Source organism: Musa acuminata, chromosome BXJ3-10 (assembly GCF_036884655.1).
Source record: "Musa acuminata AAA Group cultivar baxijiao chromosome BXJ3-10, Cavendish_Baxijiao_AAA, whole genome shotgun sequence".
NCBI classification, from domain to species: domain Eukaryota; kingdom Viridiplantae; phylum Streptophyta; class Magnoliopsida; order Zingiberales; family Musaceae; genus Musa; species Musa acuminata.
This window is the reverse complement of record NC_088358.1, coordinates 26,643,242-26,658,704: the sequence shown is the minus strand read 5'-3', so window position 1 is coordinate 26,658,704 and position 15,463 is coordinate 26,643,242. Positions and strand designations below refer to the sequence as shown.

Genomic DNA, 15,463 nt, shown 5'->3' with positions numbered 1-15,463 from the left:
TATATATAGAATTGCGATTTTGAGTCCCATATAGTGATTTCCAACAAAATGATGATTCAAAGGATCTACAAGTCCTAACGTGGAGCTAACTCAGATTATTTATTGTCTTTTAAGATTTCGAATAATTCTTTGAATTTTGTGTAATTTTTGAGATAAATTATTCTTAAAACATGTAAATTTATATGTATACCCTAAATATCATTGATTAGCTTTATTATTATTATCATTACCATGTGGATTTCTCGATGCGTAGAGCAGATGCATAAAGCAACAAATGTTGAATCTGATGATGAAACCAATTGATAAGTATTTATAATTTGATTTATATTTTTAATGACGCTGGATCGATCAGTATGAGACAATTAAAGTAGGAAGAATCATATTGGGCCGGAGGAAAATATGTCAGATGATTGGACATCGGATTGGAGGATCGGTCGACGTATCGATAGAAGGCTTCGGGCCATGGATTTGGGCATTGGGCCAAGAAGAGTGGATATTGAGCTAAGGATATCGGAGTTGCGGAGTCAACTAGCCGATTGGGCAATAGACCACAAGAAAGATTGATGCGTCGAATAATCGAACGAAGCGTCGATGGACCAATAACATGTCGAACAACATGATTCATGCTTAGTAATAATTGTTTAGATTGAAGTGTATTTTACATGTGTATGATTAACTACGATAGTAAGGCATGAAGCAAAATGAAATCTCAGAGTCAGGGACGTGATTTCGTTGAGAGTTCAAGAGTTCATTAGAAGTCCATATGTTCATCGGAAGTTCTGCAGGAACCAACCGAGAAGTCCAGGAGCTTGCTGGAAGAAGCTCGTCGGAACTCGCCAAGAAGATCGTCGTGAAGTCCAGGAGCTTACTGGAAGTCCATTGGAACATTGCCGGGAGATCGTCAGAAGTTCGTCGGAAAAAACCAAGACCTAGGGACTTGTTTAGCTTAAGTATACCTTAGATTTCGTAGTTAGCATATAATTAGGATTGGATTTGGGCCAACCCAATTATGGGATAGTTGGGCTTATGTAAGGACTGTGTTGGGCCCAATGAAAGACCCAAATAGTGACCCAAGAGATGGCACCATCGTGGCACAGCCTTTGAGACTATGTCAGGCGGTGGTACCACCCGAACCCAGGAAACCCGGGATGAAATATTTTTAGGCTTCAAGTTTGAATTAACTCAAGGCCTATAAATACCCCTTTTATCCCTGGTTAAACTACACAAGTATTGAGAGTAAAAAGGAAAGAAACTCTGCTGTAATCTTATCTGAAACTTCTTTCAAAGTTCTAAGTGTTAGAATAGTTTGAGAGATGAGTGAGTGGGGGTGTAAGGGTTATCTCCTAAATCCAGTAAAAGGAGAAAGAGCTATAAGAAGGAGGTTGATCTTTGCCTATAAAGGAAGATCGATAGTAGATGCCGGTGGCTTCGACGGAAGGGGAACCGGTGGAGTGGATGTAGGTCACGACAATCGAACCATTATAAAATCGGCGTGTTCTTCTCTAGTTTGCATTTTTATATCTGAGCAATTTACTTTACTGCAAACCTCTTAACTTACTTTACATCCACTATGCATCTTCCGACGAAATCGATTTTTATCGTACGAAGATCTTTTGAACCGACGTAATTTTACCGTTACACTAATTCACCCCCCTTCTTAGTACCGACTCTTTTCATAAAAACAAGAAGATATATTTATGATAATTTTTATTTATAAATTTTAATCATTAATTCACCGTGACAAAATTAAAATTTTGATTCGATTTAATGATATCAAGTGGGAAAGAGATATCATGTAAGAGTTTTATTCGGACTCGTTAGTAAGAATTGTCGTTTTGGGTATCAAACATATTTCGCTTGTCTACTCGAATCGATAGATATAATGATAAGTATTGGTGTTTTGGAGCGGAAAAAAAGAGAATGAGAAAAGATAAGACAAGTAGAGTAAGATGATAAATGAGAAGAAGAGAAAGCGATCGAGGAGAAAACCAAAAAAGATGATATGAAAATATACCTAAGAAGAAAAATAAACTCTACGACAATGATGTTGGTAGCGACATCACGAAGCAATAGCGGTGGCAGTGACATCACGAAGGAGCAGCAATGTCGCGAGATAATAATAACAATGATAATGTTGAATGTAAGAAGAGGACTTATGTTTGTGAGTCAGAAATTTTCCTATTAGATTTTTTTTTTCAATATTGAGTTGGATTAATAATACCATTCGTTATCTATCATTTTGGATAGTACAACAATCGTGCTTGTATAATGTTTGGTCATCTTGATCTTGCTTCTGACAATTTCATAAAGCTTAGAGCAGGAATGCGTCTAATAAAACCTTTCTGATGATTAAGTTAATATTTCATTATGGGGGACAAAATAAGCTCACAAAGAGTTTGGGGAATTCATAACGAGCCTTCGTGAAATAACTTACCTAGTGAAGTTTCTTTCTTGTTCTAATGAGTGTCCATACTATATAAATATTATGTTTGTCTGGCACGCCTAATTATCTCATCGTCACAAGGCAAGAGGTGCTCTCAAAGCCATGGCCATTGTCATGATCGTGAAAACCCTTATTATCATCACTCATCACTACGTACGCATCAAAACGTTGTTCTCAGAGATATATGACCTGAAAGTGACGAGCTTCTTGCAGCATGGAAGCTAATGACATCAAGTTCATATGCAATATATTATTATATAAGTGATGGATCTCATGCAGGAACTCATGTTTGAACATCTTCCATGTCTCGAGGTTTAATATGCAGAGTGGACCTGTAAATTCCATTTGGTTGTAACATTAGATGGACCATTGCTGATCGCATCATTAGGCGTTTGTATAGCTCCAATCGAAGCTGGTATTATCTAACAAGTCATCGTAGATGGCAACAATGCATCTTTGGTACACATGAGATCATATCTCATTAAGAACAATGCATCTACAGGTGCATTGAATCCATCAATGAACAACCGCTGCTACTGACGTGAAATAGACGATACAGTGGATGGAAGAAATCGCCAACGATAATTCTTTCTTTCACTACTAATGTCTACGCTTAATCTGTTCCTCTCGCACTGCGATCCACAGCTTTGAACATCCCCCGTAGCACACACTCGGCCATTCAAAAGGTGATGAGCATGCCAGTTTGACGTTGGCCTAATGCATCCCAAATGGAGTCAAGAATTCGGTGCAATTCCAACACAAATCCACGAGTCCGGTGCTCCAGAAGAAGCCACCAGATGCTGACATTTCTGGGCCTTCGACTTGGAAACACCCCATGGATTGAATGGTCCACGCTTTCAAGTCAACACTATTAGGAACTCCTCTTTTGCATGGGCCACAATAGTCAATGACTCGCCAACTCGGCTTCCTCACGCCAAACTGCGGCGTACACCGTGGACTTTGAAGAACATGAGGAATCAGTGAAGGAGTGCATATCTGCATGGCATGGCAGATTAACCTGTCAATCTGTTGAAGCTTGAGATGGGCTACCTCAGCTTTTCACAGCTGATTCCATCGAGAGGCCTAACTTCCCATTTGCTTGAATGAATTGAACTCCTGCTCGTGGTTACGTGAAGCAGCTGCCTTGAAGAATGTACCTTTGACCAACCTCTCTTACACGTCCATGCAAATTATCCCTTATAAATAACCCATCGTGCATCCCATCTCCTTCTCATCACCATCTTCGTCCACCTCTCGTAGCACCTAATGGCCATGAGGTTCTTCTTCGTCGTGGCATTCGCTGTGGCCATGACCACATCTCTCGCCCTCTCCGTTTCCTCCGCGGAAGCGGACGAGCGGCCGGCGGCAGCAGCACCAGCCTCGTTGTCCCGGGGGATCTACTCCTTGCTCGCGCAGTACAATCCGACGAGAGGCTCGATGACCTGCGACAGGTTCCCTAGGGTTTGTCGCGCCAGCGGCAGCCCCGGTCCCGACTGCTGTCGGAGGCAGTGCGTGAACGTGATGAGCGACAACCAGAACTGCGGGCAGTGCGGGACGAAGTGCCGGTTCGGCCAAGCGTGCTGCGGCGGCCGCTGCGTCAACGTGATGTACGACCCCAAGAACTGCGGTGGCTGCAAGAAGCGGTGCAAGAAGGGTAGCTTCTGCCAGTACGGGATGTGCAGCTATGCTTAGAGCATGAATCGATCGTCACTGTGCATTCATAGTTTCTTGTCCTGTTGTATTCTATTCAGTTCTTCGGTTGCATTATTTGCATTCAGATTTGTAAACGAAGGAAACAAAATACATATAATATGCTGATGTAATGATTAAGCTTGACATGAGAACTCTTAATCAAACTGGCAGCGAGTGATTGAAACGCAGACTTATTCTCGATTGACCCCTTTCGGAACAATACATTTTGGAACTCTTTGGAGTTCAAAGAATGGAAACAAAATCAAACAAACACAAAAGAAAGAAAAAAAAAAAAAATTATCCTGTCTGCAAACAACTCCCAAGAATAATAACCTCGAGAAGGTTGTAGACGCACCAATCCTACTATACGGTCCTGCATACATAAAATGATATATGTGTTATGTCTTTGTAAGATCCATCGGTTATGTGACTGATGAATGGAGGTAAATACTACATTCTTCATGAACAAGTGTCTTTGGTTTTTGTCCGTACCATCAAAATTAACCAGGAAAAGACCATCACTCAAACTCCATGCAGGAAGAACACAAATTTACAGTACCTGATCTGAATACAAGCTGTGAAACAAATGATGCCCTTGATCCGATTCAGCTGCTTCCTGCTCGACAAGGATCGAAGTCACAAGTTTCATCAGCTTTTACAAACCCGCCTTTCATGCGCTTTCTCGTATCATCTTTAACTTTACGTGAAGCATACGTAATTGATTTCCCAAACCTGCGAATACAAGAAAGCACACGTACTTAGATATTGCCAACTGCTACATACTGATAGGCATGTACTTAGCTGCATGTCCATTATATAAGAAACTTACGTTCGACTTCTATTCTTCTCGTTGTATGTCATCTTTGCTTCGTTCCTCTCCTGCAGATGCAGATGTCCGGGTTCCGGATTAGAATCCCATGTTGACTCACCTGTGAGGAACATGGGAGATACCCCACACTCCTCGTGATCATCAGCACTGCTTTCTCCAGTGAGGTTTGACAGAGAAAGAGAAATAGTTGGGCAGATATTTCCGGTGTGTAAAATTGGGTTGTCGCTTCTGTTGCTATTGCCGTTCACTGGCTGCCCAGCATTGGCGAGTTGAAATGTGTCAGGTGACCGAAGAGTCATGCAATCATGTTGGACTGTAGGTGAGGTCTGCACCCGTTATGTTTATATCATTGGAAATGTCAACCATACAAGGAATAGCTGATATGAACCGAGAGTTCTGAGAATAATGGACAACCTCGATTAATGCGCTTTCAATGTGACCACTTAAATTCTTGTCCGTGATGAAGTCATCCGATCCTGTATCATGAAATGGGCTTGTAGTATTGTTTTGTGGGCAGCCGAGTGCCTCTGTTCCGTCTTGAAAGTGGAAGCCAGCCATGCCGGTGCTGAAACCTTTGCAAAGCTCGTCGTTATCACATGTCCAAAGATTACTGGAAGCTGGAAATCTCATCTGTCCATCACATGCAATTAAAAATACTGAATGGTGCAGTACGTTTGATGCAAAGTCGACAGAGAGAGAACCTTTGGCGGATTGCACTCGTTGTGAAAGAAACCCTGTTGCTCTGATCCACAGGGAAGCACCACACTGGACTCAGGTGACACAATCGGCGAGATAGAAGAAGCGATAGCCACACGGGGATGAAACTTTGTCACCCCCAACACACCAGCCCTTCCAACCGTGCTCGCAGCCTCCCCGACCGCCAAGCTATTGCGCGAAGCGCAAATCTGGTTGGTGGTCGTCGTCGTCGTTTTCCGAAGAGGAAGAAGAGTGCTGTCGGAGAGGTCCAGCAGTGAGGACCACATTGCGGATAGCTCGTGCGGGGAGGGGCAACCGGAGTAGCAGCTCAGGCGTCGGTGGCGGTGGCCGGGGCCGCAGCCTCCGGCCTCAGGACCGGCCAAGTCGCAGGACTGGCAGAAGGAAATGCGGTCGTCTAGGCATCGAACGGAGGCGGGCCGGGCGAGGCAGAGGTCGCAGATGAGGGCGCGGAGGTGGCGGCGGGAGATGGCGTTGGCGGAGTGGATGAACGCGTCGCAGGGGAAGCATAGGCGGGCTGCGTCGGAGTTACAGTAAACGAGGCCACGCTGGGCGCTACAGAAGTCGCACAAAGACTCCATGGGCGGTCAAAAGAGGAAGAGTACTGACGAGGTGGAGGACACGCGGGAACGGAGGCAGGTACGTGTGCCTGCGTCGCTTCAGGTGTGGATGATGGAAGAAAGGGAGAGGAGGGAGGAGGAGGACGTCGATGCCATCGGGAAGCGAGAGGGAGGGAGTGGTGCGAAGTGAAGGAGGATGGCATCGATAGCGGGTTTTGTTGGGCCGGGGATTCGCGGGGAGAACGGAGAAGAGGTTGCGCGGAGGCGCAACAAATGGCCACCCAACCAAGCAAACCGGGATATTTATGACCTACACAAAATATATTTCCACGTGCGTTATCTCCATCATTCTTATCTCTATCTATAGCGAGGATATAAATAGAGGAAAATTCGCAAGGACATAAATAAAGATGCCCGCTTGATATATCTTGTCGACACCGGTGTCAATTCCTGGAGCCACAACCTTCCACGATCAATCTCTAAGCAGAATTAGATTTCAACTCGTCTTCCTCGTCCAAACGCATTCACTCCTTTTTCTTGGTCATTTAATTCCAAAAAGGCTTGGAGTTCGATGGCCTACCACACCACACCGGGAACCGACGTCATGGCAGTTCACTCATCCCCCTCCCATGGTCCAAAACCATATGCTTGGAAAACGAGCCTCGTGTGCTCGAATGATGAACGGAGGTCCAACTCCTAACTAAACGAAAGCTACGTCCTACGTTACTCCACCGGCGGATAGTTGAGCGAGCGAGAAAGGGAAGCGTGTCGGCAAAGCCATGAAGGAAGCAGGTAGAGCATCTCGAAGCTGGGCATGCATCCCTTTCCCTCGTGTTGATGGTGGGGGGTGGCTTGAGACGGGAGGAAAAAGGGAAGGGGGGGATGGGATGATTGGCTTGCAAGCGATGAGCTGCCCCCTTTTGCCTTTATGATCCTATTATATTTGGATTAGCACTCAACATACCAAAGAAATTGGTGTGTGCCGAATGGATATGTCACTGTGCTCGTTTGGTGGCACAGGTGAACCCACCTTCTACGAGAGACTAACAGGGGGAGCACGTGTACTTGTTGAGCTTGCGAAGCAATAGCTTGGCTCGAGGTGTGAAATCTAAGAGCTGATGTATTGGCACATTTGGTATAACGGCATTTACGGCCCTCCACGCTTGCTAGATTCGTTAGGTGAGGCAACCGTCGGCTTGTTGGCAGATGCCTACATAATATTCCTCGCGCTCTCTCGAGTTGAGATGGTCCAAGTCGAGTCCCGTGGACTGCAGCCGGCCGCGTGGGCTCGAATCCGGCGAGCTAAGCTGTGGTGTTGTGGCCGACGCAGCATCTGGAGCGGTACTTTCGTGACGCAATCTCAAAGTTAAGGCGGATAGACTCGAGTGGGAGAAGGAAAGAGAAGAGCTTCTCCAATCGTCACACGAAACGTTATCACGCCTGGCCGCCGGTTTACAGTAGGATGAAGCAAGGGACAGGTGGCGCAGTGCGGCGTGCGTCACCCTTTGGATTAGTATTTCTTGGCGACAAGGAAGTCCAAACGTACTGAATCTAAAGAGAAAGCTCGCACTCAACGGAGTCTGAAATATTTGTCGCCCCTTCTCTCGATATATATCTATCTAATCTCTTACCCGAGGAGTTCATTCATACAACAACAGGCTCTTTCCTCTGCCTCTTGCTCGCTTCCGTCCACCTCTTCGCTGTCGCATCGCGAGATGGGAATTGGTGGGTGGCGCCGAGGTCGTGTCATCGGCCGCGGCTCGTCCGCCACCGTCTTGTTGGCTACGGATTTGGATTCTGGAGAGGTCTTCGCGGTCAAGTCCGTGGAGCTCTCTCGCTCCGCTGTCCTGCAGAGGGAGCAGAGGATTCTGTCCTCTCTCGGTTCTCCCTATGTAGTTTCTTGCTTCGGGTTCGACGTCAGCTCACACAGGCTCGCCGGCGGTCTCTACTACAATCTCTTCATGGAGTATGCTCCGAGAGGCTCGCTGTCGGACGAGATCGTGAGGCATGGAGGTCGGCTCGATGAGGCCGCAATTCGATCCTACACATATCAGATCCTGCGGGGTTTGGCTTATCTTCACTCGGAAGGCGTCGTCCACTGCGACGTCAAAGGCCGGAACGTTCTGATTGGGTCGGACGGGCGCGCCAAGATTGCCGACTTGGGGTGCGCAAGCTTGATCGACGAGAATGATCGTGGCGGCGGAGAATGTCGTGGGTTGAGGGGCACGCCGATGTTCATGGCCCCGGAGGTCGCCAGGGGAGAAGAACAGGGGCCTCCGGCCGACGTGTGGGCTCTAGGCTGCACTGTTATCGAGATGGCCACCGGGCGTCCGCCATGGCCTGACGTTCCCAACGCCATCGGCGTGGTTCATCGGATCGCCTTCTCCCGGGTCGTGCCGGACTTCCCGAGCTGGCTCTCGGCAGAGGGAAAGGACTTCTTGAGCAAGTGCTTCAAGCGGGATCCCAGCGAGCGGTGGACGGCAGAGCAGCTCCTCCGGCACGAATTCGTGGCTTCTTCCCGGACGAATCCTTCGTCTAAACCAGATTCAGATCGCTTCTGGGCCTCGCCGAAGAGCACTCTCGACCAGGCATTCTGGGAGTCATTTTCCGAGCAATCAGCCGAGCACCCATCCCATGATGAACCGTCGGCGAGGATCCAACATCTGATCAGCAGCAGCAGCAGTCCTAATTGGACATGGGACGAGAACTGGGTGGCGGTCAGGAGCGACGGCGAGGACTGCCACGGCTTCCCAAGTTGTCCGGCCGGTGCCACCACCGACGGTGAGATAACGGTCTGTGGTGACGGCAGCAAGCTTAGCAGTATTCATCATATGGATACGGTGGATTCTTTCCACAGTTCACACGAATTTGGTGTGATCAATAGTAACAGTGGTCACTGTGACACGAGCTTTGTACAAGTAGCAGAGGGAGAAGAGCGGCAATTTGTGAGCTGTAAGACGGAGGTGTATTCTTCCACCAATTTGAGATTTCCTATTGGTCTCGTTAGATCTTAGTAGTGGTCTTTTCCCTCTGGTTTCTCCTATATCTTTCTCTTAATATCGCAATAACCTACGATTACTGCTCAACATCCTTGCATCAAATTTCGGGCAGGCCGGGTTCCCTTTCATGGTTCACATGCAATTCGACCGGGTTGAGCCTTATCTGCGAGTTGGTGTTGGGCTGCACCCAATACCACCCCATATCCGAGGCGTCTCTTCGGCATCGCGAAGCACCGTCCGTTAGTTGTTAAGTGGCGACCATATGATGCTCTCACGCTATCCAACAAAATATTAGGTCTATAGCTGGTCGAACCGGAATTTTGTTTGATCGAATCAGACCGGTTCAACCGGTCGGTCCGGCCTAATTTTTATCGACTCACGTGAACGAATTGAGGTAGACAGGTCGTGTCGGTTGAAGGTTGCTTTCCAGGTGGCTCGACTTCGGATGTGCGTCAATTCTGACCCAATCCGACCAATGGTTCGGCGGAAATATTCCAGCCCTAACCTTACCCAGATTTGGTACATATCGCATTCGACCGTGCGACGATTAGGTTAGGCTCGGATTCGAACCACCTAAAGTGTAATCGTTTTGTTCAATTTATGTCATGTATTATTAAATCAGTAAATTTAGTATTTTACATGACATACAAATAATTGCAACCACAGATCGGTAAATTTAGGTACTAAAAGGATTGAATAAATAAGAAAGAACACGAGACACGATGCGATCTATTCTCATGTCCGTATTAATGTACGTGAATACAAGGAAGAATGTTGTCAACGAGTTGCTCCCCCAGCAGCAGATGTGGCGCACACGAACGGATCATCGCGAGGCAGCAGATCGCCGGTCCTGATGACCGTCAACACCATCAGCGCCAGGGTGACAAGCACCGAGAGCACCGAGAGGACGAGCATCAGCAGGTTGGCCGCCGCCGCCTTCACCTCCTGGGCGTACTCGGTGGCGGCGAGCGCCAGCACGGTCAGCGGGAAGGAGTACGCCCACCACGCCACGCTGAAATGCCTCATGGACCGCCTGAACAGCGCCGGCCGCGATACCTGCAGCACAAAGCCATCTCCCTGTGATCTCATGCCACCGTCAAAGCTTACGCAGACGGAGGAGTTTGTGACGGATTCGTAGCCACTGGGATGTGACGTGGTGGCGTGAGCGGCCATGCAATGCAATAAGCGCCGACGCATACTTTTTACTCCATAGGATACGGAGATGTGGTGCCGTGGTGGTGCTTCCTTTGTGGCTTGCCTCTTCCTTAAAAGGTGAGCATGTATGTTACGAGACCAGGCAAGCAGTCCGTCTAACATGTAATCCAGGTTGTTATCTCCCATTCCAGGAATCTCGCGTTCTTCTTCTTTCTCTCTCTTGACCATTTCACTCTTATTGCTTGCCGTCTAAGCTGTGCATGCGCATTAGTTCCATGCCACAAAACCTTGTTTTCAAGCTTCATTAGTGGGGAATAAAGATACAATTTATCTTGTTCTCACAGAGAAAACTATATCGATTAGAGTGATTATTACCACAGGATGATGGGTGCTTATATCTCTAATTACTGAATTATGTTGAAAAGATTCACCAAACTGAAAACTTTGGCAATAAGCTAGTGATAGTTAAGACTTTTCATTACCAGGGAAGCAAACAGGAAGAGGGAGAGGAAGAAGAGCATCTTGCAGGAGATGTCGAAAGTGGAGCTGATGGAATCCCAGGCCAAGCTGGCCATGCTCGGCGCGGCGAAGAAGAGGAAGAACACCGGACGTAGCGTCGCGGGCAGGGAGTCGCTCCCTTGCAGCCTCTGGTACAGCGTGACGAAGAGCACGAGGTAGTGCGTGACGCCCAGCGAGAACATGAACAGAGCGCTCTCTTTCCATCCCATCAGCGCCGCCGCACGTGCCCCGACCAAGTTGCCGATGACTGTGATCTGGCTTGTCGGGTTGGCCACCATGGAGAGGAACTGTTTCCCTCTGGTGAGCCACTGGCCGTAGATCTTGAGGTCCAGCGCGAGGATGGGGATAGAGAAGACGCACCAGAGGAGGAGGTAGCAAGTCGTCTTGGGGTGGAGGAAGGGCGTGGACTGGAGGAGCAGGAGCCAAGATATCCAGGGTGCAAATAGGTAGTTCATGCCGACGTGGTGCCGGAGCTCAGCGCGCACGCTGCCGAACCGGAACAGGCAGCGCACAGCGTAGAGGAGGCAGAGGGCCACGAGGGTGAGGAAGGCGAGGGACCAGAGGAGGACGAAGGCAGCGGAGGGCAACCTACGGAGGACAGGTCGGAGAGCGCTGGCGTCAGTGGTCGGCTCGCTGAGCGTCTTCCATAGCAAAGCCTGGCCACACAGGGAGAGGCTGATGCGGAAGTATCCCGCGTGGAATTTCGTCAGTACAGAGAGCTTCGAGAGAACCTTCTCAGAAGCAGTGGCGGTGGCCGCAGCAATGGCAATCGGAGATGACGTAAGGATCTGTAGTTGGACTTGGTGGGGGTTGTGGTGTTCGCTTTGCTCCATCTTTGATCATCGTATTCTCTTCATGTAGCACAGTATATGTCTATATATAGAGAGGAAGGGAAGGGGGGAGAGAGAGAGAGAGAGGGCAAAAGGGTGTGGGAATCGATTCGAGACGAGGAGGAAGGCGGCTGAGTGGATGACCGGACGAGTCATCGACCCGCATGCAACTCGACACTGGTGGGTAACGAAATATTGGTGGACCGCATTATGCACTTCAAAAACTCACACCATTTTAGTTTAATGGATTCTCAACAGAGATTGTCATGTGATTGGACTCATCAAAGGCTCCATATTAATCTTTCTTTTATGCATCCACTTCTTTTGATCCTTCACCTTCTTTTCTCTTTCCTCTTGACGACATAATCCACCTTTTCCGACCAAGGCTCAGTGATAGTCCAGTGAGATTTGTGTTGATCAACTTCCCAAGCTTTGGGCATCAGCCATTCCCGTCATTCCACTTCCAAGAAAGATAAATACAGCTGCACTGGATAACCATGAACAAAGTTAGTGGACTTAGGTTTGGCAGTACGTATGCAGACATATGCATGAACGTGCTGCTGCGATACGAAGTACCTGAAGCCACACAGATTGCTTTATATCGTCGGCATGTATCTCCTTCAAAAAGCTACTATTATTCCATGCGACCATCACTGTACTGTGTGAAGAGCTTCACTAGAAGTGGACATGAAGAGCTCCATGGGACCATCACTGGAAGAGCTTCAGCACGTTCTGAGTCCACTAGAAGTGGACATAAGCAAAGCAACGTATGAGAGAGTCTGCTGGTCCTATATAAGGATATAAATATGAACTAAAGCATCTGCTGGGGAGGGATGACTCTGATTCAACTGGCACTGCTCAAAGTCTTTCCCTTTCAGCTTTTAGAAGCAAGTACACTGTGACAGTTCAAAGCAGACATCAGTTCACATCTTCTCTACCTTTTTTCCTTGGTTTCTCAGATTAATGGGGTGAAGGATGAGACCAAACTTTGGATAACCCTTGTCAAGGTGAGCTATTGCATGGAAAGCCATTATGGTGCCCTCCCTGGACGGTCTCAGGAGAAAATCTTGACTTTAGCGGCATCAGACTTAGTGGAGGTTCTAAGTAGACGACATGTGGTTTACTGGACAAGAACTGGATCCAGGCCAACATGAACTTGCAGAACCATCGCTGTAGTAGCAGGTACGATTGGATACAGCTGGTTGTTTCTAGTTTTGGTCATTCTTCTTCCAATCTCCTTCTCAGGCCTGTGTCATCCTGCCTTCTCGCCTTCGGTAGGAAAACTGTGAAGCTTCCGACAATCAGAGGTTGTCGGCGTGCAATGCACCCTTCGGTGCGCACATTGAGTAAAAACATTGAGTACGAAGAAGAAGAATTGACTTGTCATCACTGTATTAATTCAGTGTGCTGGAAGCAGAGGCCTCTGTTACGAGCCAATTCTCCTCTGCTTTGGACAGGAGGAACGACACATGCAGTCTCTGAACGCAGAGTCCCACAGATGACATGGTGACACAGTCACCAAAGGATCGGAAGTGATAAGAGCATCCCAACCACTGCTCATCCATTACGTGTTGCTAGCGACATGCAACAGTTCATGAAAGATTCTCCAATCCGCCTCCAAAAACAGACAAACTAAGAAATGTGGCCATTGGATTTGTCATTTCTGTGACAAAGCAATTATTTTTGGGTATATCTTTGATTCGGAATGATCCATATTATTCACGGGTCTCACGTGCAGTCCTTCTTCTCCACCGTAGCAGGATCCAGTACACGAAGAAAGGGAAGGTTGTGGTAGCTCAGGTTTCACAAGATCCAACAGGTTTCACAGGTAGGCTCGTGTGGCTCTTCCACCTAACATGTCACCAATGATAGCTGCCATTTCCGGAGATCCCCTGCTTGTACTTATCACCTGGTTCCAACTCCATGATTGACACTCATCATCATTTGTCGTTTCGCAAGCTTCTTCTTCGAGTCTTGTCCAAAGGTACCGATACTATTACTTCCGTTTCGGTGAGTGCACTCTGCTTCACGTTTGATTTTGAAAGCTTTCATGGGTGCAATGCAGTTCTTTCCCTACTCAACCTCAAAGAAGACGATCTGAATCATCAATAGGTACTTTGCGAGACATGGCTGGATCTCCTGTCATTGCACTCTATATTACGATCTGCTGTCTTGCGTTTGTGATGTCAAAGATCATTATATCTTTTCTGCTCTACAAAAGATGGGCACGAAAACGCAGAATCATCGAAGATTCCTTATCAGGTCAATCCCGTTTAGGCAACTCTGTTATAGAGCGATCGACGTTGTTGAATGTGAAGCAGAGCACTGACTTGCCTTTTAGCAGGCGGAAGAATGGTGGTGTTCAGGTCTCCAGCAGCACAATCTCTGAGTTCCAAGGCTTTTATGAAGAAGACGATGAAGTTATCAAACAAGGACATAATAGGATCCGGAGGCTTCGGCACCGTCTACAGGTTGACCGTAGACGAAAAGACTGCGTTCGCTGTAAAGAGATTGAACAAGGGAAACAAAGACACAGACCGTGGATTTGAAAGAGAGCTGCAGGCCATGGGTGACATAAAGCACAGGAACATTGTCAGTCTCCATGGGTTCTACATTGCAGCACAGTTTAATCTACTCATATACGAGCTGATGCCAAATGGAAGCTTGGACACTCTGCTTCATGGTGATCTACAGCTCTTTCTACCGATCTAGGTTTCATGTAATCAGATGCTGACAAGAAGTTTGTGATGCAGGCAAATCGAGCAAACAGAAGCCTCTTGACTGGCCTGCAAGGTACAGAATTGCAGTGGGTGCAGCAAGAGGCATATCATATCTGCATCATGACTGCATACCTCACATAATCCACAGAGACATCAAATCAAGCAACATACTGCTGGACCGGAACATGGAGGCAAGGGTTTCTGACTTCGGATTAGCAACACTGATGCACACAGATCAGACCCATGTTTCAACGATTGTAGCTGGAACATTTGGTTACCTTGCCCCTGGTAAGTAATCTGCAGCAACCATCATCTTCTTCTTCAACCCCTGTCTCCATTTGACAATGACTCTGCTTGTTTCATCAGAATATTTCGACACAGGGAGAGCAACAACAAAGGGAGATGTTTACAGCTTCGGTGTGGTCTTGCTTGAGCTTCTAACCGGTAAAAGGCCCACAGATGAATCATTCATCGAAGAAGGCACGAAGCTGGTAACCTGGGTAAAGCTTCTACGATCCAAACTCTCTAAATTGGTGTACATCGATCCAAGTCAAACTAATGGTGGTTTGAATCATTGTGCAACAGGTAAAAGACGTCGTCAAAGATGAAAGACGAGAGCAAGCAGTCGACAGCACCCTCAGCTGTTTTCCTACCGAAGAGGTGAAGGAAGCCTTCCGCATTGCAGAGAAATGCCTGGAATCGGATCCCTCAAAGAGGCCGGCTATGGCGGAAGTTCTTAAAATGCTCGAGCAAATAAGTTCCCTCATCGATTAGCCATTTCCTCCCATTTGCTCATGCAGACAGTCATTATTTCCGATAAGAAATAAGACATATATATATATATATATATATATATATATATATATATATATATATATATATATAATATAAAAGATATTTTTAATGTATTTATTTTTGTATAATATTTTAGTTAAAGGTAGCTAAGGAGTCAACTCGGAATTCGTTGACACCGGAAAGGGCTTCAATCCGGTCCAACTCATT

General features: G+C 47.2%; 5 protein-coding genes across 7 annotated transcripts; 3 read left to right on the top strand and 2 right to left on the bottom strand.

The window, feature by feature from the left end:
* The first annotated feature begins 3,715 nt into the window (after positions 1-3,715).
* Positions 3,716-4,135, top strand: LOC135651426 (stigma-specific STIG1-like protein 1). The gene has a single exon (XM_065171493.1). The coding sequence runs from the start codon at positions 3,716-3,718 to the stop codon at positions 4,133-4,135; it is 420 nt and encodes a 139-aa protein (XP_065027565.1).
* Positions 4,136-4,409: 274 nt separating this feature from the next.
* LOC135650647 (zinc finger protein CONSTANS-LIKE 9-like) lies at positions 4,410-7,060 on the bottom strand. The gene is made up of 4 exons (XM_065170141.1): positions 5,666-7,060; positions 5,379-5,594; positions 4,965-5,290; positions 4,410-4,867 (listed from the first exon to the last, which is right to left on the bottom strand). Exons 1-4 carry the CDS (start codon positions 6,257-6,259, stop codon positions 4,741-4,743), a joined length of 1,263 nt encoding a protein of 420 aa, XP_065026213.1. The 5' UTR covers positions 6,260-7,060; the 3' UTR covers positions 4,410-4,740.
* A 577-nt stretch (positions 7,061-7,637) lies between these two features.
* Positions 7,638-9,281, top strand: LOC135650892 (mitogen-activated protein kinase kinase kinase 18-like). Its single transcript, XM_065170562.1, has one exon. The coding sequence runs from the start codon at positions 7,954-7,956 to the stop codon at positions 9,250-9,252; it is 1,299 nt and encodes a 432-aa protein (XP_065026634.1). The 5' UTR covers positions 7,638-7,953; the 3' UTR covers positions 9,253-9,281.
* Positions 9,282-9,912: 631 nt separating this feature from the next.
* Positions 9,913-11,892, bottom strand: LOC104001040 (S-type anion channel SLAH1). 2 transcript variants are annotated; one of them, XM_009423217.3, is made up of 2 exons: positions 10,875-11,892; positions 9,913-10,641 (listed from the first exon to the last, which is right to left on the bottom strand). In XM_009423217.3, the coding sequence occupies exons 1-2, from the start codon at positions 11,742-11,744 to the stop codon at positions 10,015-10,017; spliced, it is 1,497 nt and encodes a 498-aa protein (XP_009421492.3). In that variant the 5' UTR covers positions 11,745-11,892; the 3' UTR covers positions 9,913-10,014. The 2 variants fall into 2 exon arrangements, with proteins under 2 accessions (XP_009421492.3, XP_018675244.2); XM_018819699.2 differs by having other exon boundaries at positions 9,913-10,293.
* Positions 11,893-13,243: 1,351 nt separating this feature from the next.
* On the top strand, positions 13,244-15,461 carry LOC135651812 (receptor-like serine/threonine-protein kinase At1g78530). 2 transcript variants are annotated; one of them, XM_065172259.1, is made up of 5 exons: positions 13,244-13,751; positions 13,854-14,424; positions 14,495-14,749; positions 14,828-14,961; positions 15,047-15,461. In XM_065172259.1, exons 2-5 carry the CDS (start codon positions 14,094-14,096, stop codon positions 15,233-15,235), a joined length of 909 nt encoding a protein of 302 aa, XP_065028331.1. In that variant the 5' UTR covers positions 13,244-13,751; positions 13,854-14,093; the 3' UTR covers positions 15,236-15,461. The 2 variants fall into 2 exon arrangements, with proteins under 2 accessions (XP_065028331.1, XP_065028330.1); XM_065172258.1 differs by having other exon boundaries at positions 13,244-14,003; positions 14,086-14,424.
* The last annotated feature ends 2 nt before the right edge of the window (positions 15,462-15,463 follow it).

What these genes read in the sequence shown, in the direction of transcription:
- LOC135651426 (XM_065171493.1), top strand. Translation starts at nt 3,716, where the DNA reads ATGAGGTTCTTCTTCGTCGTGGCATTCGCTGTGGCCATGACCACATCT.
- LOC135650647 (XM_065170141.1), bottom strand. Translation starts at nt 6,259, where the DNA reads ATGGAGTCTTTGTGCGACTTCTGTAGCGCCCAGCGTGGCCTCGTTTAC. An exon ending in TTGAAAGCGCATTAATCGAG is followed by an intron (nt 5,291 to 5,378) that starts GTTGTCCATTAT and finishes TAACGGGTGCAG; the next exon opens with ACCTCACCTACAGTCCAACA. An exon ending in GAGAAGAATAGAAGTCGAAC is followed by an intron (nt 4,868 to 4,964) that starts GTAAGTTTCTTA and finishes TTGTATTCGCAG; the next exon opens with GTTTGGGAAATCAATTACGT.
- LOC135650892 (XM_065170562.1), top strand. Translation starts at nt 7,954, where the DNA reads ATGGGAATTGGTGGGTGGCGCCGAGGTCGTGTCATCGGCCGCGGCTCG.
- LOC104001040 (XM_009423217.3), bottom strand. Translation starts at nt 11,744, where the DNA reads ATGGAGCAAAGCGAACACCACAACCCCCACCAAGTCCAACTACAGATC. An exon ending in TCTTCCTGTTTGCTTCCCTG is followed by an intron (nt 10,642 to 10,874) that starts GTAATGAAAAGT and finishes TGCACAGCTTAG; the next exon opens with ACGGCAAGCAATAAGAGTGA.
- LOC135651812 (XM_065172258.1), top strand. Translation starts at nt 13,868, where the DNA reads ATGGCTGGATCTCCTGTCATTGCACTCTATATTACGATCTGCTGTCTT. An exon ending in CATCGAAGATTCCTTATCAG is followed by an intron (nt 14,004 to 14,085) that starts GTCAATCCCGTT and finishes GCCTTTTAGCAG; the next exon opens with GCGGAAGAATGGTGGTGTTC. An exon ending in GCACGAAGCTGGTAACCTGG is followed by an intron (nt 14,962 to 15,046) that starts GTAAAGCTTCTA and finishes ATTGTGCAACAG; the next exon opens with GTAAAAGACGTCGTCAAAGA.